Source organism: Plectropomus leopardus, chromosome 10, assembly GCF_026936395.1.
Source record: "Plectropomus leopardus strain MGB_pleo_1.0 chromosome 10, ASM2693639v1, whole genome shotgun sequence".
In the NCBI taxonomy this organism is placed as follows: domain Eukaryota; kingdom Metazoa; phylum Chordata; class Actinopteri; order Perciformes; family Serranidae; genus Plectropomus; species Plectropomus leopardus.
In genome coordinates this window covers 28,543,556-28,569,170 of record NC_142185.1, presented here as the reverse complement: position 1 = coordinate 28,569,170, position 25,615 = coordinate 28,543,556, and the positions used below count along the sequence as shown (strand labels likewise).

Here is a 25,615-nt window from a genome sequence, read left to right as displayed (position 1 = left end):
TTACCTGTCAGTCATCTTTGTGACACACCACAGAGCTACTTCAGGAAACTAACTGACGTTTGAGTTTTTAGGAAAATATGTGTTAGTTAGCAGTGTCTTAGGAAAGCAGACTGTTGTCTTTTACTTGTCTCTAAAACCCTTATGAGGCTAAAAGCGTCTACTCTGCCGGAGTGTCCTTGAGCAACCCTTTAAATCCCCTGTCAGCTCCTCCCTGAGGACAGGAAACATGCGACACATCATTCTCATGCATGCATGCAGCAGAAACCCGTCTGACTGCACATACATCCCTGTATACTCTCTCTTTCTACAGCTGTTAGGGCTCATATTTAGACACACTTTTGGTTGCACTGTGTCTGAAGCTCGGGGTCGGAAGATTATCGGCCTGGCCGATTATTGGAGCCGATATTTGGCATTTTGCAGATTATTTGTATCAGCATTTTTGGAGAACCTTTTAGTTTCTCAAACCTCAGGGAGCTATTTTTATCGAATCATTTTATTAATTTAAAATTTTAGTTGTAAAAAAAAGTTGCTGGGAACTTGCTGTATATGTTTAAAGTCTCACTTTTTATTAAACATTTGCTAAAGGCATTTAAACACAGTTTTGTGCTGTTATATTCCAAATATTTTAAATATTGACAGAAAGATTTTCATTTTTATTGTAAATGTATGTCGGTTCCAAATGTCTGCAGTGTGTGTTATTATCTAACAATAACCGATATTGGTATTGTCCCTGAAAAACCAACATTGGGCGAGCTCAATCTGAAACATCTCCTGTTTGAACCCTGCTTCATCATACTGTTTTTCCAGATGCGGAAACACACACCTGAGCCTTGTTTAAAGATCTGAGGAGGAGATGATACCTGAGCCCTCAGCTGCAGCTGCATCCAGAGTCTCTGAGCAGAAGTAAGAAAGTGACAGTGGCGGATAAAGTACTCAGATCTGTTACTTAAGTATTAGGAACAATATATATATTTTATGAAGTTACTGTAAGTGTTGGTTGTTAACCATTACTGTATGGCACATTTTACATGCTTTTCATTCTGCATTTTTTGATAAATTTTGTCCGTGTTCATGCATATGGCATACATTTTGGCAAGATTGTGTATTTTTGTTAAATCTTGGAATTTCCAGTTCAGCTCCCACAATAAGTCTAAAATACACTGTGTGGACAGAATTGTTACATCTATACTGTTAAGTGCAAAAAATGCACAATTGAGACCCAGTAAAACTGCAGTTTTTTAACCGCTGGCCACCAAAGCATCATTTTTTACTATTTTCCACCTGATTACATAATTTTTACCATATTTGGCATATAGAGAAAATACATGCTATTTCCACTGGGTGCACTGTCACAGTCAGTGTTGATGCAAATCATTGACATGTCCCAGACTGTGATAATAACAATAAAAATGTACTTTGCATGTAGTATATTGAAAATAATTTGACAAAAACCTTGCATAAATGGTTAAATGTTAAAAATAAATTAAGTGATATTTCTGATTAGGACTGATGCTGGTTAAAAACTCAATGAAAGTAGAAAATACTAATGAAGAAAAAATTAATTCATAATATTTTGTAAAGCTTAATTTTGAAAAGCACATTTTGTGCTCTAAGCAACAAAAGTGTGTGTAATATTAAAGCGGGCCCTAAGGGTTAATAAGCTTGGCATGTTTTGAATGTTAAATCAAAGTAACTACAGCAGTAGCATAAAGTGGATATACTTAAAGTGCAACTACCTCAAAATTTTACACACTGTAAGTACAGTACATGAGTAATTGTACATGGTTATTTTCCGCCACTGGTCCATAGGTGCTAATTTGGTTTTTCTATCAAATAATTGTGAATTCATATTTTTTGACTTCCCAGTAATAACTCTCATGATGAGGCGAACTCTTCAGAGGCTGTCAATCATTCAGAGGACGAGTCGGGGAACGAGAACAGACAAAAGAGTGTGGTAGGTGTTTTTCGGGGTTCCTCCAAAAACAGTCTAAAAGCAAAAGTTACAGAACAGAAGAAGAGCAGCAGTTCAACAGCAGTGTGATGATACACACACATAATGCATGCAAGGCCTTTTAAAGTACATTTTATTTTCACATCTTGCCTTTTTTACAGAGGACATTTGGACATGTTACAGTAAAATGAGCACAGGTGAAAATAATGTAATGAATGACGACTGAATTACATTTAGCAGCTTCAGTTTTGGGGTCCTGTTATTGTGCGTGCCAGCTTACATTCACGCTGACATGAATAACTGGGAAACTTAACAGAGCCGTCGTTAACATCATCAGTAACACCTGTGCTTCTCCTGCTGTGAGAAGTCCAAATGGCTCCTGTGAGAAAAGCCAAAATAATGTATTGATTGGCTATTTTAAAAACTTAGAACATTAGTTAACTGTCTTTGAAGAATAATTAAATAATTCCTGTCATATTTCTAAAAAAATGCTGCATGCTTTTCTTCATTATATATGATAGTAAACTGAAAATCTTTGCGTTTTAATTATTTTAAGAAGTCATTTTAGGATGTGTAAATTATCTTTCGGCGTTTTCCGATATTTCATGGACAAAACGCTTAATTGTGTAGTTGAGAGAATAATTGGCATATTCATTAATTATATAAATAAAAGCCAAAAAACAGGAGAGCTTCTTGAAACTAGTAATAGAATAAAAAAGACAGTGCTCTTTGGTGAAGGGCGTGAATTAATTTAGAAAAAAAACAGGAAGGAGCCATGGCAGGGAAAACAGTTAAAATGCCTTTATTGCATCGGCAGGTTCTTAAAGTAGAGCACGACTAAAAACGATTAATTCTTTGACGAGTTTTGGCGTCCGGCCTTCTTTAGGAAGTTACAGACAAACCTGTAATGACACAAAGGGTAATTAAAACAACAGGTGTAAGCATTCAGAAATAAATTCAATAAAGGCATTTTAACTTTTTTCCTAAAGACGAGTGCCTTGAATCCTTCCTATTTTTTTCTAAAGTTGTTCTGTTCTTGTTGAAAAAGCAAAACCATCCTTTCAATTATTAATGAAAGAAAATAAAATAGACACCATGTGTTTAAAGCTGGTTCACCGAAGTGTGATGAGGCTCGTTAGCACCCAGCTGGAGGAGGGAAGGCTCCGGTGTCTGCCTGCAAAACGTGTATTTGCCCTGTTTAGGACACACTGGTATAATGTGTAAACTCTAATATTTTCTGTCTTATTTTACGAAAACCCACAGAGACGTAGAAAAAGGCCTCACGAGGGCTCCGAGAATGTCAAACGCAAAAGTGCCAAAGCGAGTCGCAGTGGTGTCGGCAGAGCAGGAGGCAGCCACGGTAAACAGAGACACGTGGAGGCCGTCACCCTGTTCGAGGTGGTCACCATGGGCCGGAGCGCCATGCAGGTGAGATGAGCTAACACTCAGCTGTGATATATTCACTTGTATGTGTGTGAGAAAGCATGCAAACAATGTTTACACAACTGTTTACAAAAGCAAGAATGAGCCCAAAATATACTCAGTGAATAGAACAGAATACATTATTGTCGTTGCATAAATGTACAATGAAATTTCAATGCATCCTCTCTAAGTGGTAGACAGTAAAAAGATCACAACACACAAGGCTGCATAGTGGCATCATGACAAAAACCTGGTAATTAAAGGGTTAAAATTCTGAAAATTAATGAAAATTTGCTATTTATGATTAGTACTGATGTTGGCTAAAAAATAAACTCAATGAAAGTAAAAAAAAAAAGATGTATAATAATAATGTATAATTGTAATTGGATATGAGCAATACAGGTGTGTAGAATATTAAAGCGGGCCCTTAAGGGTTAATGAATTTTAAGATAAATCTGTTTTTATGTGTTACATTAACACACACTGGACTGGATTTCTGTACACTGCACACTGTAGGTCAACTGAATTATTTAGACTTAAGATATTTGCACTGTAACTATACTTATGAAAAATCTCCAAAACTAAAAATCTCCATTGCTCCTTTTGTACATACATTTTGTGTTTTTTATATTCATTTTTTTCATGTTATATATTTAAATGTTATTTTGTGTTTTTTAATCTCCTTTTATGTCCTATTCTATTTAAATTCACTGTTTTTATTCTTCCTTTATGGTTAATTGTTTTACACCAAAACACCAAGTCACATTCCTTGTGTGTGTGTAAATGTACTTAAATAAAACCGGATTCTGATTCTGATTCTTCTGATTCAGTGATGAGGTAATCAGGAGTAATCTCATTATTGGAGTGTTAATTAATAATTAATAATCAATCACTTTAAACACACTAATTGACTGTTGTGTGTCTGAGCAGGCGGTGATTGATGATTGGATCGAGGCTTATGTGACGGACAGAGACTCTTCTCTCCTCGATCTCATCAGCTTCTTCATCCAGTGCTCTGGGTGCAAAGGCAAGCGCGTGCCCACACACACACACACACACACACACACACACACACACACACACACACACACACACACACGTACTACACATGGTACACACGGTCAGGTGTATGTTTCTCTCCTGTCTCTCAGGTGTGGTCACAGCAGAGATGTGTCAGAGCAAAGAGGACAATGAGGTCATGAGTAAGATGGTGGAGGAGCTGGATGAGGTACGACATCATCTTTCCTCCTGTTTTGTTTTCTTTAAAAAAAAAAAAAATCTCTTTTAAATAACTCGTTGAACCAAGACTGTTTGATTTTGTGTGTTTCAGGTCGCTGGTCTGCAGTATAAGAAGTTTTTGGCCTTTCCGTGGATCCTCACAGTCACGTGGCCCATGGACACGGTCAGCACCTCACTGTTTAATGTATTTGTGTCTCTCTTGACTTTTGCTGCCCTTCAAAGTGTTTTCTGTCTCTCCGTGTCTTTCCCTCCCCGCTCTGCAGGACAGTGTGGAGTATCCTCTGATTCAGTCCGGACCGTACGGCCGCTGGTTCCACTCTGAGTTCTGCGACTTTGTGTCGGTGCTGGTGGCTCAGTGTCAGCACAGCGTCATATTCGACAGTTACCTGATGAACACCCTCATCTCGTTGCTCACAGAGCTGTCGGACTCTTACGTACGGGCTTTCAGACACACCTGCACGCTCGCAGGTAAGAAACAGAAGACGTAAACACATACGTGAATGAATTCAGTAAACTAATCTGTTCTTTGTGGGTTTGATAACTGATAAGCGGTGAAGCTGCTGAGCTCTCTGGTGGCCGTGGCTCTGAGTCTGAGCGTCGGCATTGAGAACAGTCAGAAACTGTACGAGGTGCAGAAGAGGAAGACGATGAGACAGAAAAGCACTCTGCAACATGAGAGGATACAGAAGAAGATCACAGAGGTAAGACCAGTGTCTCTTTGTTTAGGATTTTTTGTCCATGTAAAAAAAATAAAATAAAATAAAATATATATAATAGATATGAAAAGAACTCTTTAAAATTATTTCCACTAAGGTGTGTCTCTGAAAAGAGAGACCAGCTTTCACACTTTTTTCAATAAAAGCGTGGAATGATAAATTCTAGTTGACAAAGGATATTTTCTATAATTTTAAAGTTGATTTACGACCCTTTTTTTTAAACCTTTTATTCACCATTTAGTGCTTACATATAACAAAATACAAAGTCAAACATAGCGATGATATTAGATTGGATAAAGTAAGAAAGCAACAAGAATATTGAACATAGAGACACTTAAAAACAAAGAAAAGAAAAACAACGAATAAATGAACAAATAGGTTGATTTGGTTTAGTTACATTTTATGTAATAGTTTTCCTTCTGCTCCCTTCCTCTCCCTCTCCCCAGTTGTTTTTACATTTATATCTGTTGTGGCATCAGCTCTAACTGTTGTTATTATTGTGTGTATATTGTGATATACTTTTGTTGTATGTTCGCAATTTCATGTAATTAAATTTATCTTTGCTGCGTGTGAACAACATCTGACTCACTGTGTTTCCTCCGTTTCCCTTCAAGCTGCAGGAGAAGAGGGCGGAGATAGAGAGCATGATGGACGCCATCTTTAAGGGAGTTTTTCTGAAAAGATATCGGTAAATGTGTGTTTCTCTGACGCTGTTGGTTTCAGCATAACTTTCAATGTGTATTATCTTATTGAGTGTGGAGCTGATTTGTGTGTGTGCAGTGACGTGCTTCCAGAAATCCGCTCCATCTGCATGGAGGAGTTGGGTTTGTGGATGAAGCTCTACAGCTCTGCTTTTCTGAATGATAGCTACCTCAAGTACGTGGGCTGGATGATGCACGACAAGGTAAACGACCACAAACGTGATGCAGCATAATGTGATGTGAAATAACACAAAGATAGTCTGCTGTGAAACTGGTGACTGCAGCTAGAAATCAACTCTTATAAGATTAAAAACAAGATGCATATGTTTTACATAAAAAAATTGACTATGCTCTGGCATGCATCTCATGTTTTAGATACCAGATGTGCGTCTCAAGTGTGTGTTAGGTCTTCAGGGTTTGTATGGAGATCCTCCACTGCTCCCGAAACTGGACCTGTTCACCAGCCGCTTCAAGGTAAAAGATTCTGCTGAAAGACGTATTTCACTGCTGGAAAGATGGCTTTTTAATAAAACTTTGCCGTCTCTGTAGTAGAAAAACACAAATACATTTGAAAGTGGTGCTGCATGACCAAAGAAAAAGAGAAAAGGGACACTTTTGCTTAAGAAGTTGAAAGTGCATAATTTCTTTCAAAAACACTGGAAAAAACGCAATGAGCAACAAAAGAATAAATGACCCCAAAATTAGAAGTACAAGAAAATTATCTGAAAATGTAAAAAAAAAGTTTAAAGTTTAAAAAAGAAGGAGATGACCAGGAAGAAGTTTTAAAAATATAGTAATTCTGTTGCATGATTTTATGTTGATCAAAGTTTTTCGGCCTCTGTTTTCACTGTGCAGGAAGCAGTATTGCACCCACTTCCTGTTCACAAGTGTTTTCTGTTACAGCTAAACAGGCATTAAAATATATTTTTAAGAACATTTAAGGCGAGAAATAGGCAGTGCAGAAAACATAATCTTGATTTATATTCCATCAGCACTGCGTAGTTGTACCATTTGATTGGATTTTGGTTCAATTGTGAGGGAGAGAGAGGGGTGGGTCTGTCTCTTAATGCTCTCTTTGTCTCAGCGGTGGCGGCATAAGTGGCGGGCAATACGACAATGCAGAAGTACAGCTTGTAGTTTGAGCAGCAGCCATGAGATCATTAGTGTGTCATCTGGGGGGAGGAGGGATATCTAGGCACTGGTTAGATGGAGGTCCGTTTACCGCAGTTCATTTACACATACTATCCACCTGTTACACAGCTGGTCAAAAATAGGCGAAGTATCCCTTTAAATCTGCATTAACAGATTATAGCTAACAGGAGTCAGAAAAACATGCTTGTTCATGGGTTCAGGCTGTAACATCTACTGTTGGTGTCCCAGGACCGGATGATCTCGATGACTCTGGATAAGGACAACGAAGTGGCGGTGCAGACCATGAAACTACTGCTTCTCATCTCCAAGTGAGTTTGTTTGTCATTTTCCAATCATCTGTAATGTTTTCCTGATATTTTTCTTTGCATCAAACTACGTGTTCCTCCTCAGAACATCTGACGATATCCTCAGTCCAGAGGACTACGAGCAGCTGCTCCAATTTGTTTACTCATCACAGCGACCTCTGGCGGCCACTGCAGGGGAGCTGCTCTTCTCCCGGTACGTTCATCTCGCCACTTGAGGAAAACAAACAAACAAAACAAAAAAAACTCCTCAAACAAACTGTTATTTAACTTCTCCCTGCATGTTGCTGCTCTCTGTCAGGCTTCTCAACACTGTAGCCCCTGCATCTGATACTCAGGATGAAACAAATGAGGAGGAGGCTCAAAAACAACAAACATCTGCCAGACTGAAGGCTCTGCTGCAGTTCTACCAGGAGTCTGAGGTGAAAATACTCCAGCTGTCTCTGTTCAAGGCAAAGAAAGTAATCTGTTTGTCTTCCACATGGGCGTACTGACACGTCTGTCTGCGTACGCTTGCAGCTGCACAAGCATGTGGCGTACCTGGTGGACAGTCTGTGGGACTGTGGTGGAGCTCTGCTGAAGGACTGGCCCACACTCACGTCTATTCTGCTGCAGGACTCCTCCTCACACTGTTCAGGTAACTGTGATGTGTGTGTTAGGCATGCACGATATCTCATTTTTATGCTGTATCTAATATGTTCATATATAACAACTCATTTGGCTGACACTGATATCAATTTATCCAATTTTTACCCCCACCTGGTTTTAGTGATCATTAAGTCTCTGCTGTAGTGGAACTAACGTCATATTATACGTAATCTTATTGTAACGCCCCAGCAGATTGAGACATAAAATACAATGATTTTAAAGGTATGTAATATACTGTATATTTATTGTAAAATAAGAGAAATACTTCAATTTAGGGTTGATGTTCACTTTGTCAATTAAAAAAAGGAAAAAGAGTTTGTGATATCGGCAGAAATCAGCATGTTGGCCGATCAGAATATTGAATTTTAAAGGAAGTATCTGCCAATACCGATGACATGCCGTTATATTATCGTGCATCCTTAGTGTGTGTGTTTGTGTATCTGCAGGCAGAAGTTTAGTAAAGTGTCTTTAAAATTGTCAGACCACTAGAAGTTTAGTTTGACTAATAATTTTGTTGATTTGGTTAAAATAGTTTGTCTTGTATTAAGGACAAAGTGGTCGTTGAATGGAGCGCTTATGATAGTGAGCAGTAAAGCATATTTGTGAATATTATTGTGATGCTCCATATTATTGTAAAATAATGGGAAAATGTGTTTGTCAACCAGCACCCTATATATTCTTGTCTACTGGATGCTTAAAAACACGAGTGTTTCAGTGCATATGTAAAAGCCCGAAGCGAAAACAGCTTTTCAAATATTTTTCCGAAGATTTTGTGCCTGTTTTGTACCCATGTGAGTTTAAGAGCATCTATGAGCCAAAACTGTATTATGTTTTGTAACAAATCTGTATTTTTATTTCAGTGTAATTGTAATATTTTTAAGAAATGCAGAGCACAGTGTATCTTCGTTTATACTTTTATAGATTTTTTAAGCTTTTTTTTGTATACAACATCTGCTTCTCATTAAGTAGATTTAGCCTCTAACAGACTCACATGCTTTGGTTGCAGTAAAGTACGTTACCACCACAAAACACTGTGACTAAATAATATCCGAACACCTAACTGTATCTTATAAAATAAAGTCTCAGTTCATCTGCAGGTGAGATATTGTGTTTGTGTATGTGTGCAGGTCTCACTCCAGCTGAAGAAGCGGTGCTGGTGGAGATCCTGGTGGCGTCGGTGCGTCAGGCTGCAGAGGGACCAGCGCTGGCAGGAAGGAGCGGAGCCAAGAAGGTCATTGAGAGATCCATTCCTATTTATGAGCAGAGAAGTATTAAAATCTTTTACGTAAACGTTAACAATGCAGGTTAGTGTTTGTAAATGCCTGCCAGCGAAAAGAAAAGCCAACCCCAGATTCACTCATCACATCTCGCTATATTTGCCCTTTTTCAGCATTGTGTCTCTTAGATGCATGCTGCATACGGTCCTGCACATGGTCGCTACATTTTTATTAAGCCACGACCTTACCTGAGCACTGTGGGGGGGCACACGCCCAGAAACGCCCCAAACACAGAAAATAAGAAGAAAATGAGAAAATACAAGCAGAGGACAGAGTTGCTGCAACAAATACACCACTGTGGGTCTTAAGTGATGAGGCATTACTTCTGCATGAGACTATGCATTGTTTTTTTGGGGGGGTGGGGATCTTGCATAGTATAACTTTAAGTGAAAGTATAATAAAACATGTAAAAGCACTCCACTTGGGGCACCTGGTGGCTCGGTGGTAGCTGCAGATTCGATACCGGCCTTGACGCTTTGCTGCATGTCATTCCCCCTCTCTCTCCCCATCTCCTGCTAAACCTGTCCTAAAAATCCCCAAAATAATCTTAAATTTTTTTTAAAAAAAGCACACCACTACAGGTAGATGCCCTGCATTCAAAATTCTACTAAAATAAAACTATATAAACAAATCAGCTCAATATACTTAAAAAGGCAAAAATATTAAACTATATTTCAATAAGAAAAGTCTGTTTGTCTTGACGTTTCAGGTAATGAACGCCAGAGAAAAGAAAATTCATATTGATGACTGTACGAAACTCACTGATCATCTGCTCGTGGTGCTTCCCAAGTTACTGTCCAAGGTATTTATTTATTCCACACGTCAACAGTAATAATTGTTTCATTTATCAGCATTCAGATCTCTGTTCTGCACATTTAGACTCTGGGCTTTACAGTGTTATAATGTCTCTGCTGTTTGTGTAGTTTTCAGGTAGTTGTGACATTGTTGCCTCCCTGATGAGGATTCCTCAGTACTTCCTCCCAGAGTGTCCTGAAGCTGAAAACACACGGGTCTGCACCCTGAGCTTTCAACTTGCATAAATATCATTCGAGAGATAATAGAGAGACATAGTTTCTTCACATTTTGATAAGTGTTTTTGTCACTATTAAAACTGTAGTATCAGAGCCTGAAAAAAAAAAACAAACCATTAAACATGATATTTCCATTGAATAATGATTATTAAGGCGATACCACAGTTTTGAATAGTTAAATTGAATGGTTTATTATAGATTAATTATGAAAATAAAGGTTAAATGCCAGAAGACTGAACTGGACGAGGTTTTAATTATGGAATAATTTTAGCAAATTTGAGTTGAGACAACTTCTTTATCCAGAGAACATATTGGGTTTTTTTTGGCTATATGTACTGTTTATACTTTTATTAGATCATTCAGCTTGTAGTCTATCATTTTGTTCAAAATCCAAAAATATAAAGATGTCCTAAAACAGAAATGATGACATAAAAAAGAGAGAAGCAGGAAATTGTCACGTCTGAGTGCCTGTGACGAGCATTTTTAATTATTAATAAATCGATGTAATTAATTAAATATGTCATCAGCTAATGTCTTAATTAAGTAATTGTTTTAGCATTTATCTGCATTAACTGCTATTAGTTGTTGAGTATGGTCACAAAATAGTCACCAGCCGTGTTCTCGTTCCTTCCTCTCAGGCGTTATCCTCCCTGATGGCGGAGTTGGGAGCGGCTCTGGACCGACACTCGAGTCCCGCTGTTCTGGAGGCTGCAGCCCGCACCTACCTCAGTCTGTGTGGCGAGGAGACGGCCTGGAGCTCCGAGGCCCGAGCCGCCAGAGACTTTTTGGTGCAGCGCTGGGTGGATCAGCTGACAGCACTGCTGGGAGCCTCGCAGAAGGTGAGCGGCTCCGTCACTCTGCAGAGCCAAAAGTACGAGGATGTATGCGTGTGTGTTTGGAACCTGTGGGTGTTATTTTGTCTCTGTTATTTATTCAAGAAAGTCATAATTGTATTTAGTTGCAAGGACATTTGGAAAAAAAACTCGTGTCAGGTGTACAAATCGCAAATATTAATTATTTTAGCTGAGGAAATGATTAAAACTTAAGAAAACTACATTGCTTATGAATTATCTATTCACCTAGACACTTACGAGTTAGCAGATGGAGAAATCACACTTTTTTTTCTTTGTCCCTTATTACTTTTTGTTTAATTATTTAATTTTACTTATTCCTTCATTATCATTATAATGATCATCCATTTTTTTAAATCCATTTTTTTTTCTCAGTATCTTTTACTTATTCTTACTTATTTATTTACAGACTTATTTCTTCTTTTTTAATCCAGATTTTTTTCTCACTATCTTTTACTTAGTTTTATTTATTTGTTTATTTACTTGCTTACTTGCTTACTTACCTACTTGTACACCCCCCCCCCCCTTTTTGGACTATTTTTGTTTAATCCTTTTTTTATTAGTGTTTGAGCCTTTAATGTTTTTATCTTGTTTTATGACACTTATGTTGTATTGTAGAGTTGTAAACTTCTCGGTATCACATGACCTGTCAGGTGACCCGTTCATGATAGTTAAGTGTCTCTGTACTTTGTCATGTCTGAGGAAGGGCTAATGCCCGAAACGTCACACGTGTGGAAGTAATCGAGTACATTTTTATGGGAGCATGCACTAGTGTGCTGACTTTATTTGTTCTTTCACAGAAATCACGGCTGTGCCAAAAAAAAATAACATGGTCTACAACACTTAAAATTCTCATTTCTGATTGTCCCAACCCCACTTTCATCGGTGATTTTATTGGTCTTTATCATTTTGTTTCAAAAGTCTGTGAAGCTCCCACATATATTTTCTCTGCCAGCTTTTCTTTTTGTAATATGTTAGTTTTTCCAAAAAGATTTCCTATTTCTCTGTTGTAGGGTGAGAGTCCGAGTTTCTCAGCTGACGAGGAGAAAACTGCAGAAATTTTAGCCACGCTAAAGAAACTCCGAGCTTTCCACAAGTAAGATTTAAGTCCCTGGGTAAGATTTTGGAGCCCACAGTATTCTGCCAGTGATGTATATTTATTGGCTGCTGATAATCTGTTTCTGTTCGTGTTTTGTTAGCTGTCACAACCTCCTCGGGTGGAACCTGTTTGAGCTGCTGTCTCCTCTCCTGTCAGTGCAGAGCGGCGAGGGAGCAGTGCCGCCCGAGGTACCAGCACTGCCTCTTTAAAACCAAGTTTTTTGGTCTTGTTTATCCAGCGTTGTTCTTTTTCTAAGTGTCCTATGTTTCTCTCTTGATTTCCGTGTGAAGGTGCTGCTGGAGGTCCTGCAGCTTCTGTCCTTCTGCATGCTCTGGTCTCTCAACACCAGCACTGAAACGTTAACCTCCAGAGTGAGTTACGTCTGATTTACTTTGAAGGCGTTAAGATGATGCTTGTACCATCAGTGGGTGTGTAATATATGCAACATAATATAGTTAAAAATTGGAGGAAGTGTTTGCATCCTCTTCAGTAGCATAACCATTAAATGTTATAAAAGCTAATAACATTTAAAATTGTGTTATTTGAACAAAAAGTAAATATAATTTGTTAAAGAGCTTTGATTTTGGAGCGTGCCTGCGGAGACATGACAATGTTTCAACTAATGTTTTAAAAAAATTTGCGGTGTGTTTTGAATTAGTGACCCGTGTAAATGCATAAAAATCAATCTTTTGTCACTTTCTGATTGATTTTACTGCATTATTGATTGATAAATGGTCTGTTTGTTATAAGCAAACAGCACAATAGCCCTCATACAGACAGCGAGAGCTGAAATGATTAATCAGTTAATTGATAAGTTGATTACTGACTATTTTGATAATTGATTCACTGTTTAGGCAATCTTTAAACTTAAAATTTCAGTTTCATGTAAGCGTTTTTCAGTATTTTGCATTTGTATTGTTTTTTTGCATTTCATTTAAAGTGTCTTTGAGTTCTTAGAAAGTGCTATTTAAGTCCTATATATTATTATTATCATTATTGTATTATTGTTGTTAGAATTATTAAGAATTTCTGCATAATTGTAGCCTGTTCTCCTCCAGAAAGCTTGTTCATGGACTAAATTTATATGTATTTATACATATTTGTTGGAACAATGCTGCACAATTTCTCTCTTATCAGTGTGTCCTGTGTGTGTGTGTGTGTGTGTGTGTGTGTGTGTGTGTGTGTGTGTGTGTGTGTCTGTGTCTTAGGACAAAGCTATGTCTCAGAGACTCCAGCTGCGTCTTTTCTGTGAGAGGGGTCATCACTGTCTCTCCCACTCAGACCACAGAGTGCAGCAGCAGGTAAACTGGTGTTTTTATCGTTAACTTTTACTCTTTCTTCTCGCCTTTGTTACTTCCTCTCTACTTTTCCACGACAGGCGTTTCTGGGTGTGTGTGACGTTCTGACAGCTCATTCCTACCAGCTTCACGTGTGGGATCCCACCTGCTTCGGTCCGCTGCTCTACACACCCAGTCCCAAACTGCAGAGGGCGCTGTTGACCTTTGTATGCACGCACGTCTTTGTCGGACCGGAGTGTGACAGCCAGAGCAGTGGTGAGACGCCAGGTATTTTACATGAATTATGTTTGTGCAAATGTTTTTTGCTTATTGTTACTTCACTCGGATGTTTGAGCTTCAGTGTGCAGCGTGATGAACACTGCTGAGGTTTTATAATCTCCTGATACAAAAGTTTGATTGGATACAGTCAGATGGCTGAGAGAACAGCTGCTTATGTCAGTGTCGACTGATTTCTTGGTGCTGATACGTGTGCCGATTATTAGTAGTTATTGAAACTGATATTCAATATTTGGAACTGATATGCATTTACAATAAAAATGAAAATATTTGTCGAAATTAAGAATTTGGAATACAACAAACAAATATAACACAAAACTTTAAGTGGTTTTAGCAAATGTTTAATCAAAACTGAAACATCATAAACAGCCATTTCCCAGCAACTTTTTTTAAATGAAGTTCAGTTAAAATTTAACTAAAAAAATGAATTAATAAAAATAGCTCCCTGAGGTTTTACAAAGAAAAAGTTCTTCCAAAGCTGACACTTTCTTTGCATGTATTGCAGACTGCCTTCCCTGGTATTGATTGAGTGTAATACGCACACTTTTTTATTTAATAAATTGTATTGGCGATTATTAAAATAAAACACTGATAATTGGCAAAATGCCAAATATCGGCTCTGATGATCAGCCAGGCCGATAATCTGTCGACCCCTAATTTATGTTTGAGTGGTCTTTCATACTTTTAGGTTAAAAATTCCCTTTATATATCATAATGATTAAATTAAATTATAATATATAAGTTTGTTGACTGAACTCCTGGATTGCTGCAGTTTTTCTGACACAAGGCTTTGCCCAGACTCAACATATGTATTTGACGAGGAGTTTGTTTTTGCACATGGACAACAAAATGCTGTGCAATGGTTCAATCAGATTAACAACTGAAAGGGCAGAAAGAGACAAAGATCCATCTGAGCAACAGTTGAATAAAAATAGAAGAAATAACCACAAAATGTGTGCAGATTTAAACAGCTCCTGGCTCCTGTATGAAACGCACAATAATGCAGATAATAAGCTGGAATAAACAGGTGTGTTTTTTTTTTAGCAAAAGCATTAGGATCAAATTTTTTTGTGATTTTTGTATAATTACTATATTATTAATCAACTGTTAAAATGGCATCATGAGGAGTGCAGTATGACTTGTTGAAGCCATGAAACTTAAAGTTTCAGTTGGGATTTGCCTGTCTTTTCTCAGAACTTGAGTGCAAAGACTCGAAAATTACTTGACTTGCAAAACAGCGACTTGGTCTCAATGGTTAACGACACAAAAAATGCCAAAAAAGGTGATTTAATTACTCTGCAAATATGAATGTAGTTGTGCTACCGACCTACTGGTTTAATTACATGTAGATCACTATTCTCCAACACTGCAGCTACCATATAAGGTTTCTTAATCGCAAGTTGATGATACATTTGAATTTGTTTTTCACTCTCTGGTTGTAATAGATAAACTGTTCAGATTTATTTAGCATATTTTGTGACATTTGCATTCTCACACAGCTGCATTGTAATGTGTGTGTATAATGTTGGACACAGACTGCAGCACTGACACAGTAGATGGCACTCTCACCCTGCAGGAGCGTAGTATCTCTCTCTGTGGCAACTGTGCTCTGAGTGAAGCATTGATTGAGTGCAGCAGCTCTCCGTGGTAAAAACATGCAGATATTAAATGCATGGCCACACATTTGGCTTAATAACTCACTGCAGAGCTGCCCGCTGAATGTAAACGGGCTCTGATTTCCAACCTGACCTGACAATTGACCCTTAATTACAAAGGAAGCCCTGTTAATATCCTCCGACTGAAACTGGCGGCACTAATTTGTACGAGAGCACGTTAGACTTTGTTATGCAAAGCGATGCAGCTTGTAAGCTGATGACGGCAGTGTGTGCTCCCAGCCGCTCCGAAATGAGAAAAAAAAGATTGACATGTTTGAAATACGTAGTCCGTAAAGTCCTGCAGGTAAACTTATGAATCCACTCATGGCTGACTGCAACTAAAACATTTTATTGTCTTTACAATAACTTCACAGACATATTACATCCAAATATGGGGATAGTCCAGAGAAGTCAATAGCGGTCCGGGTGGGAATCTCTTAAATGTTCAACCAAATACAATACAGGATTATTGGTTTTTGAACATGTAATAAAAAGCTATTGTTTTATTGGATTTGCCTGGTAACGTTTTTGTTATATAGACAGTGTTTTCTATTAGCTGCTGGATCAGAGATCACTCAGAGGGCAAGGGCACTGAGTTAAATCATAAAATCAGGGCAATCTCTCTCCGTGAGAAAATTCCATTAACTCTGGCTCACCTCTGAGCCTATTTTATTAGCCTCGTGAAAGATTGAAGCCACATGGTGTCACAACCATAACTCTAGTCTTATGTTATCTTTGATTTCCACCTGCTAAAGCCATTGTCCTCAAACTAACTAAAACACTCGGCTTTGTTCCTTTTTTCTTTCCTGTTATATGATTTCTCATGATTAATCACTCTCTTCCCGTTTTCTCAAACCACTTCACATCCAACCTCATGCTCCAACTCCGTCTGGATCCTTCAGTCGGTGAAAACTCAGAGCTGGAGCGGCTGGAGGACCTTCACAGACGCAGAAATCTGCTGGCGGCCTTTTGCAAACTGATAGTGCACGGGGTGCTGGAGATGAGCATGGCAGCTGAGGTCTTCATGTACTACATGAAGGTAAAGGTTAAGTCCTTAAAGGAACAGTTTGACATTTTGGGAAACAGGTTTCTCGGCTTCCCTGCCAAAAGTTAGATAAGAAGGTTGATGCCACTCTCATGTCTGTAGGGTGTAAGTATGAAGGCAAGGCAGCTTTATTTGTATAGCACATTTCATACAGCAGGGCAATTCAAAGTGCTTTACAGAGCAATAAAATCTAAAAAAAATAATAAAGGATACAGATTTACAATTAAAGAGTACTGAGATAGGATTCATTTCTAAATTATTATAATAAATAATAAAAATAGCTATTAAAATAGCAAAAGCAAAGATAAGATAATTTAAAATGATATAAAATACAGTTTTAAAAAATGAAGGAACAGCCAACAGCTGGTTTGCTTAGCTTAGCATGAAGACATGAAACAGCAGGAAACTGTTCGCCTGGCTCTGTCCAAAGGTAACAAAATCTGCATACCGACAAAATAGAAGAAATATGGCGTCATAAAACCTCAACCTGTTTTCACACAGTTTTGTACTGATTAAACACACAATATATAAACATGTTAAAGGGATTTGGGAAAAACAGGAAGGAACCAAGGCACACATCTTTAGGAAAAAAGTTAAAATGCCTTTTTTTCATTCAGTTTTCTTGTGCTTCTTTGAGACGCCTTTTACAAGCTATTTGAATCTTAGGATATGGCAAGAAATATCCCACATATTGCAAGAAATTAGCAAAAATTGACATTATAATTACCTAGAAATTAATTTTAAATAAGAGGGAAGGATTATCGGATTATTATCCCAAAAAGAAAAGGACAAATGTCCAGAAAATTATAAATATTATTATTTATATTTCAAATTATGGTAGATAAAAAATAGAATAAAATGTATTAAATAATCTTGTATATATTTTTTTTCATTGTCAGCACTTTCTAGGTCAGTTTATTTATTTTTATTTATTTATTTAAACTTTTTTTATGCTTATTTTCAGTTACATTTTTTTGAAACTTTTTAAATTTTTTTTTTGCAAATGTTGGGGCCATGTGTTGTGCCTTCTCCCCATATTTTTGAAAGAAATCAAACCAATTTGTTCCAGTTTTAAAGGGTTAATGCTTGTGTGCTACAGGAGCTAATTTCTCTTTTTTTCCGCAGTACCACAACGACTTTGGAGACATCATCAAGGAGACGATGTACAGGACCAGACAGATCGATAAGATAGAGAGCTCTCGTACTCTCGTGCTCTGTTTGCAGCAGGTAGAATCGCTTCATTCATCCTAAAAAAAATGCACCTCAGCTACAAAATCGGCAAGCTGCTGACGCGTTCTTGTCGTCTCTCCTCAGCTGTTTGTTCGTCTGAGGCGAGAGCAGGAGAGCGGCGGCAGGGCTCACCCAGGAATCCAGACCTTCACGAGCATCAAAGAGCTCGCCAGGCGGTTTGCCCTCACCTGCGGGGACCTCGTCAAGTTTCGTGAGTGCGTCGTCATGATCCACAGGTCAGCACAGGCTCTTGTTTCCCACTTGTTGATTTGCTTTTTGGCAGATTTTTGTGCCTAAAGTTTGTGTTAATACGAGCAGGAACGGCATCGAGTTTGTGTTCCAAGAGTTCAGTCAGACCCCAGAAACACCGACGCCACCGTACCTCTCCTACCTGACCATCCTCAGCGAGTTCTCCAGCAAACTCCTCAAACCAGACAAGAAAACAGTGTAAGCGGCACATCAAACATTCAGGGTTATTTTTTGTCAGTTTTTATTGGATTTTCATTTGACAGCTTATCTGTATGCAGTATACATTGGAAATGAATGAGTATAAATGTGAGGATAACCTGCCCTTCACCCCACCCACCACCCAGCCGAACCCTCCCGAACATCCCACACCTGAGTCCAAATTTTAAGATGATTAATTTGGCAAGGATTACAGAAGAGACACATACAATATTGCACAATAATCACGGAAAGATGAGTTAAAAAAGCAGTAAGAGAGAGAGAGAAAAAACAAATAGTTAATAGAATAATAATTTAAATATAATATATAATGTGTAGATACATTTAAATAAATAATAGTAAGATATATTGAGAATTAAAAAAAACAAGCAATGAGAAAAAAAATCAATTATTTCCTTATTCAGTGGTACTTGTAAAGTCTCATAATACTCTAAAAAGGGGGTCTAGATTGTTCTTAAATTTTGCAAGGAGCCTTCAAGAGTGTATCTGATTATGTCAAGTTTTAGGAAATATATAATATATAATAAATATATATAAATATATTGTCTCTAATCCATCCAGTGAAGCGAGGAGGTGCTTGTTGAACAGCAAATTTGCCCTTGCAGGAGCACGTTTCAGGTCAAAGTCCAAATATACAGATGAAAGGTTGCGTGTGCATTGTTTTTTTTTAAACATTGTAAAGGAAGCACCGACATTCAGGGTCATTAACACGTTTTTCTAAACCCGGCTTTCTGAAAGTCTCGTTCTTGTCCGCGCAGGTTCTCCTACCTGCAGAAACACACAGCGGAGCACATCATTGACCTCAGGGAGGAGTGCTGGCAGCCGCTCATCTACTATCGGGCTTCTCTGTTGGCTGCAGCTGAAGCAGAAGACGCTGCGTCCTACGTTAGCTCTGACAGGAAGCCCAATCGCTCTCCTTTCTCCAAACAAAAACTAGAAGGTGTGATACTAAACAACAAAATTAAGCGCAGAATTAAAAAGTACCAGCTGCATCATGTGTGTATCTTTTTTTTATTTATTTATTTGTTTTAGGGAGCAAGTCCCCCTGCCCGTTCAGCCCCGTTGACTCCAAAGTTGGGAAAGCTCACAGATCCAGCTTCAGTCCAAGGTGAAGCACTCTTACTCTTCATAAACACAGCAAATCGTCTCCACCTCGCTCGTGCTAATAACCCCATCTAACCTCTCAGCCAACAGGAAAAGACGGCCGACACGGACCCGTTTTCTGTCCCTGTGGAAGCTCCCGCAAAGAAATTAAACATCGAGGGATCCGTGCTCAGCGCCGGCGGCGAGGCGAACGACGACACTGTGGAAGTTGAGCTGTAACGGTTATGAGGAGGTTGGAGGAGGACTGGCGCTTCTGTTTGACCTCACACTGGACGTCACAAACTTTGAGTGAGACGTTTTACTTTCCTGTGTCTTCTCCGTTCTGATGTGTCCCTGCGTCCTGTTCATACAGGTTTGCTGAAAATGCAGTACGTTATGTTTCGTATGAGGATGTAGTTTTAAAGGATAATATTTTTCTTTTTGTCGACAAATCTCATGAAAAGACAGATCAAGAATTTACACTAAAAATACCACAATTACGTGTGCCAAATCTGTTATATCTTATTCCTCTCTGCCATAAAACAAAGTATTAAAAACAAACTAAAAACCGACAGATCCTAGCAGTAAAGTTAACCAGAAGACAGTAAAATTTAAAGGTAACCAATGTCTGTGGGAGCAACGCTGATCCTGCAGCAAAGTGGGTCTTTATTCATATATAGCAAAAGCAGCCATGTGTATAAATTTAGTAGTTTGCGTAACTTCAAACTGCTAATTTAGTAATAACTTCTATCACCGTCCAGCCTGTCCAGGTAACGAGTATAACTGTAAAACGTCCCCTAGTACAAATAAAAATAAATAAAATAAGTTTTAACCCTTTGAGGAAAATTGGCTTGATTTATTTCAAAAACATGTGAAGAAGGAAATGAGCAACAAAAGAAATTACCCTAAAATTAGCAAGAAATTAGTGAAAAAATACAAGAAAATGACCTGAAACTTCACAAAAAATTAAACAAAAATCCAAATGAACATACAAACAGTTGTGAATATTTAAAAAAAAAGGTAATAATTTTATTGAAATAATTTTAGATATGTCATTATGATTATTTTTATATATTATTTGGGAAAATTTCCCCATCATTTATTTAAAAAAAAGGAAAAAAATCTCTCTCTATATATATTGCAATTTGTGGGACATTTCTTACCAAGTTACTCATTGTCTTTTTTCCCATGTTTTTAGAAATCAGGCTTCAAAGGGTTAATATGTGTCTGAAAATAGTTCCCAACAAATGCACTTTTTCTCCTATTGAGTGTAATAAATAACTGATAGTTTTTTTTTTGTTTTTTTTTTAAAAAGCTTAAACTATGTACAGTATTAGTGATATCTTTTTAGTTTTAACATTTTAGGTAAAAAATTAATGGAAATTAGAGTTTTTTTTCATGGGATTTGTCAACAGACAGAAAACTATAGGATAACACTAACCTAAATCTTCATATAATGTCAGATTAAGCTCAAATATATTTTATTCAAAGACCTCATCATTTGAGGACCAAGTACTTCAGTATGTGTACAGCTTTCCCCCCTAATGTTCATTTCCATGTTGTACTTGACAAAAGATCCATCTTTTAATTTTACTGTTGGATCACACTCAGGTCCAGGATTTTTTTTATTATCAATATTAAGAAATCTGCTTTATTATCACGCCTGCCACTTTATTATTGCTCCTTATAGGAAATGGTTGGGTTTAAGTTTGCCAAAAACTATTTATGTATTATTGTAAATTAATTTCAATTAAAAAAAATTAAGCAAGCACATTTCTCCAAGCTGTAATATTTTCATAATGTGAATTTCTACAAATGCATTTATATCTTGTCCCACTTAAAACCCATGAAGACATTTAACAAGGCGGATTACTTTTTTTTTTTAAAAGTATTTCACTGCATTGAAACATTTGTATTTATGTTTGTATGCAGCAGCAGCAGCTCACAAAAACATTGTGGTCTGTGCTAGTTAGCTGTCAGACATCTATAATAAGCTCATCAAAACCAGCTTTTAAAAGATCAAATTAAACTGAGCAGTCAGTTTTCTTTACTCTTCCATTAACCAAAGCTTTATTATTTAAAGAAAAGCAAAACATTTTAAAATTGGTTCCTTTTGTTCGGTCAAAGTACATTCAAATTAAGTTCTTGATAACATAGAAAAAAGAATTTGTCTACAACACTTTTCCCAAAACATTTACAACACAGCAAGCACCAAATAAATATTTACAGTTATGTATAAATCCATCTCTAATAATTTAATAATAATAATAATAACCCATCTCACACATACAGTAAATCATAATGAGTACAGACCTGTACAATATACAGTGTGTGTGTGTGTGTGTGTGTGTGGCAGTCTGAACTGTGTGCTCGTGTGTGTGCAGCAGGCTCAACGGTGTTTGGCATTTACAGCAACTTGTCAATAAAACAACAACTATCAATGAATTTACAGTCTTACAGATAACTTTGCGTTATGATCACTGGAATGTAACTTTAGCCAATGACGTCAGATGATAGTTAGTTCAAAACCTGAATCAGATCTACGTGGTTTCTGTCCAACAGTCCAGGAAGCTGCGGTGTGCAAAGAAAAGGATTTAGCTCACATGATAACAGCGCTGATCAGATGAAAAAACACTCGCCCCGAACATTATTTATACAAAGCATCATGTGCACAAACACGTCGTCTTTCCTGTGTTAAAGTGTCGGGATTGAGCAAAGGTCTGAACGTGACATCGTGAAGTCTTAAAGTGTGAAAATATTAAAACATCTTGTATCAGCGGTGTAAAGAACCACTAAACATTTCCTGTTAGCCACATGTGTGATACTGTGTGCTCCAGCACGTCTGACCCACCAGTGCTCTGAGTATTTTGCATTCACTTCCCGTTTATTGAGGTGTGTCCTGTTTCTTTGAACCCGGACCTGAACCTGCGAATCTCTGGCTTGATGCGATTCATCCACCGACACTCCTGGTTGAGCTCTGTTTCCGGGAGCGCACAGCGCTCAGCAGGCGTGTGAGAAAGCGCTACATGAGCGAGGGTCATTCAAAGTCATCTTCATATTCATATTCATCCAGGTCCAGGTTGCAGTGAGGACTGGGGATCTCAAAGAAGTGTCTCTTTGTCAGACCCAGCTCACTGGAGATGTGCTGCCCCAGAGGGCTCAGAGGATTATCGTACCTAAACAGACACAAGGTGGAAAAGATCAGTAATACGCTCATTAAAACATGTTCAACAGTACTACTTGCTCTGGTGATGTGCTGAAGGGGATAACCATGTTAAAGGAATATTTCACCTCTTTAATCATCTTTTGTACATCAACTACTCGCAGTGTGTTATGCTGAATTTGTGGAGAAAATTCTTGATGAACTGATGGCACAGAAGTCCACGTTTAACAACAGCAAAACTGTATCAAAACATCCATTTATAAACTGACACAACTCCGACAGTATAATCCAAGTCTCAATTATCCAGTCCTTTACTCAGACCTTCTCAGACAGACAGCACTTTCCAACAGGGAGCTGAACTTTGAGTTAACTTATCTATACTCTCTTCAAAGCCAGACTCTATTGACAAAAACAGTAATTTTACCTCACTGGAGCTGCTGGTCTACCGCTGCTTCAGTCTGTTGTTTTTTGTGTTATTGTGTGACTTTGGTGTTTTAAAAGGTAAGTTCAGATTCACCAAAGTCACATAAAAACACAAATAACTGATCAAGGCAGTGGTGGACCAGCAACCCCTGTGTTCAGTGAGATCAAATGACTGTTTTTGTCAAAGGAGTCTGGTTTTGAAGAGTACATAGACAGATTTCATTTTAAGTCTATGAAGTACTGAGCAAACAACTGAATAAATGAGATTTGGATTATAGTGCACCAGTTTTGAGTTTGTTAATGGTTGTTTTGATATAGTTTTGCTGCTGTTAAACATGGACCCCTGTGACTTCAACTCAGCAAGAATTTTCCCAGTTTTTGGATTCTTCGTACCCTGTTGAGGGTTTTCTTCCCGGTTTCAATATGGGGAGAGCAACTGATATACAAATTACCATTTGGGGGATGAAATATCCCCTTTAAAGACACAGTTTGGCAATTTGGAAAATATGCTTATCTGCTTTCTTGCTGAGAGTTATAGAAGATCAGTGCAACAACGAAACTACCAGAAGCCGATCAGCTTAGCTTAACGCAAAATACTGACTTAGTTCAAAAGCAAACGCAAGATCTAGACCCTTTAAGCTCACTGATTAACATGTTATGTATCTTTTTTCTTTCTATATTAAGCTTTTCTAGCCACGCATCTCGGTGTGATCGGCCCCTTAGGGAGTTTTTTGTGGCAACCTCACGGTAACAAGACTCCAGGGTGTTACACTCAGCAAAGAAAAAGTCGCACACATAACCCCCCTGAAACTTTAACTTGTCTTGTTTACACTGGCGTTCCTATTGATTAAACAAAAACAGTACATGTTAACAGTTAGGTCCGACCAAGGATTTTCATTAGTCGAGAGACATTTATTTTCCATGAGTGCTGATGTAACATTAACATTTTGGTTAACCAGTTTAACATAAATGCTGCCAAGCGTTTGTTTCCAAATGAAACCTGTCAGTGTAAAGTTAGCTTCTCAACAGTTAGATTACATTAGCTTGTAATTGTCAGCATTTTCATGGCACATGGTATATAGCACTTGTTAGCACAGTCTGATGTCAGCACGACTGGAGATTGAAAATTATAAGTTTTAACATACATTACTTGTACTAATATAACTTCACTTTCCCTAGAAACTCATGAGCGCGCTACAAACCGCGCCCATCCGGGGTCGAAACACCTCTGGGACTTTTAACTCTTCATGTATCCCTCCGCTTCACAGCTGTTCCAAATCGTTAATTAGGCCGGTGGGCAGATTGTAGTGTAACAGACTCTTATGGAGACCTTCTGTGTGGTTTTTTTGAGTTGTGTGGGAGTTTTAAGCAGCAGTTGTTGGAGCTGCTACACCATCTTCCATCCGGTTTATTGTTTTATTAGTTATCCCGTTAGGCAAACCCGGGACGCCCGGCTACATTGTTAGCAGCGGAGTTCAACATGCTGCTGTGAGGGCTTTTCTGTGGACGTACGGCGCCGTTACCTTCGCTGTTGTTTTTAGCTTAGCTGCCTCAGTATAGCTAAGTGGCTAACCCCCGTCTGGTGCTTCAAGACTGCGCACAACTACGTTACGAAGATGTGGCGCGGAGACGGGACCCTTTTAAAGCCGGCACGGGGATCCAGCTGGAGGCGGCTGTCAGCGCGAGTGCGGGAGGCGGCGGAGACTGCAGCTGTGAGCCGGTAAGGATTCCTCCTACTCGCCTCAAGACACACAACTTACTTCACTGGAAACACATAAATAATTGTACATGGTACTGGTTACACTTGTTGCAGGCTAGTTTGCAGCAGAGCCCTTTTATTCTGGTGCACTAGTTTGCAGGAATAAGTTTTGTGTTGCTAGGCAACAGCTATCACCTCCAGTGGTGACGGAACTATTTGTGTCAGCTGAACAAAAAAAAAAAAAATCAGTCATTAGATGAAGAAACTAGGGGTCGACCTATATTTATTGTCAGGGCCAATACTGATTATTAGTACTTAATAAGTGATATTTGGAACCAATGAAAATGAAAATATTTCTGTCGAATTTTGGGATTCAGAATATAACTTCCAACACAAAACTTTGTTTAAATGTCCTTTAGCAAATATATAATAAAAACATAAACTTTAAAAATCATATACTGATAGTTCCCTGCAAGTGTTTTTTAAGTTCAATGAAACTTAAAATAATAAATGAATGAATAAAAATAGCTCTGACGTTTTACAAAGTAAAGCTTTCTCCCATGCTGACACTTTTTTTTTCTTTCTCAGTGATCATTTAAATAAAATGCTGATACAGATAACCAGTAAAATGCCAAATATCTGCCCCTATAATTGGCCAGGCCGATAATCTGTTGACCACTAGAACAAACAAATCATAATCTGTTGATGTGTATTACTGTTAATTAATAAATGAGGCATGTTGAACTGATGTATAAAAGCTCACTCGAGGTTATACTGTTTTACTGGATATCATCACGCCTGTGATTATTTTCGTCACTAGACCTGCAACTTCATGCTTCCAACCGAATCACAGTGGCGATATACAGTACAACATCACACCCTCTCTCCT

General features: G+C 38.1%; 2 protein-coding genes across 7 annotated transcripts in view; one reads left to right on the top strand and one right to left on the bottom strand.

The window, feature by feature from the left end:
• LOC121949250 (cohesin subunit SA-2) overlaps positions 1-21,210 on the top strand; it is a 21,403-nt gene extending 193 nt beyond the window's left edge. Inside the window, exons 2-32 of one of the 4 annotated variants that reach the window (XM_088083498.1) lie at positions 808-903; positions 1,867-1,954; positions 3,215-3,379; positions 4,304-4,400; positions 4,525-4,601; positions 4,704-4,775; positions 4,876-5,080; positions 5,162-5,313; positions 5,943-6,016; positions 6,109-6,232; positions 6,405-6,503; positions 7,410-7,489; positions 7,572-7,679; positions 7,785-7,905; positions 8,003-8,120; positions 9,259-9,362; positions 10,118-10,210; positions 10,332-10,418; positions 11,078-11,278; positions 12,304-12,386; positions 12,490-12,577; positions 12,680-12,760; positions 13,598-13,690; positions 13,813-13,954; positions 16,521-16,657; positions 17,789-17,890; positions 17,978-18,129; positions 18,212-18,340; positions 19,117-19,298; positions 19,391-19,466; positions 19,546-21,210. In XM_088083498.1, the coding sequence (XP_087939624.1) occupies positions 854-903; positions 1,867-1,954; positions 3,215-3,379; positions 4,304-4,400; positions 4,525-4,601; positions 4,704-4,775; positions 4,876-5,080; positions 5,162-5,313; positions 5,943-6,016; positions 6,109-6,232; positions 6,405-6,503; positions 7,410-7,489; positions 7,572-7,679; positions 7,785-7,905; positions 8,003-8,120; positions 9,259-9,362; positions 10,118-10,210; positions 10,332-10,418; positions 11,078-11,278; positions 12,304-12,386; positions 12,490-12,577; positions 12,680-12,760; positions 13,598-13,690; positions 13,813-13,954; positions 16,521-16,657; positions 17,789-17,890; positions 17,978-18,129; positions 18,212-18,340; positions 19,117-19,298; positions 19,391-19,466; positions 19,546-19,681 (3,516 nt within the window). In that variant the 5' untranslated portion in view covers positions 808-853 and the 3' untranslated portion in view covers positions 19,682-21,210. Of the gene's footprint in view, positions 1-807; positions 904-1,866; positions 1,955-2,223; positions 2,333-3,214; positions 3,380-4,303; positions 4,401-4,524; positions 4,602-4,703; positions 4,776-4,875; positions 5,081-5,161; positions 5,314-5,942; positions 6,017-6,108; positions 6,233-6,404; positions 6,504-7,409; positions 7,490-7,571; positions 7,680-7,784; positions 7,906-8,002; positions 8,121-9,258; positions 9,363-10,117; positions 10,211-10,331; positions 10,419-11,077; positions 11,279-12,303; positions 12,387-12,489; positions 12,578-12,679; positions 12,761-13,597; positions 13,691-13,767; positions 13,955-16,520; positions 16,658-17,788; positions 17,891-17,977; positions 18,130-18,211; positions 18,341-19,116; positions 19,299-19,390; positions 19,467-19,545 lie in introns of those variants that run through there. The other 3 variants (XM_042494886.2, XM_088083497.1, XM_088083499.1) reach the window with 3 other exon arrangements.
• Positions 21,211-21,482: 272 nt separating this feature from the next.
• The window catches only part of ppp2r3b (protein phosphatase 2, regulatory subunit B'', beta), a 30,595-nt gene continuing 26,462 nt past the window's right edge, over positions 21,483-25,615 (bottom strand). For 2 of the 3 annotated variants that reach the window (XM_042494985.2, XM_088083502.1), the window contains one exon: positions 21,483-22,617. In XM_042494985.2, the coding sequence (XP_042350919.2) occupies positions 22,479-22,617 (139 nt within the window). In that variant the 3' untranslated portion in view covers positions 21,483-22,478. The remainder of the gene's footprint in view (positions 22,618-25,615) is intronic. The other variant, XM_088083500.1, reaches the window with a different exon arrangement.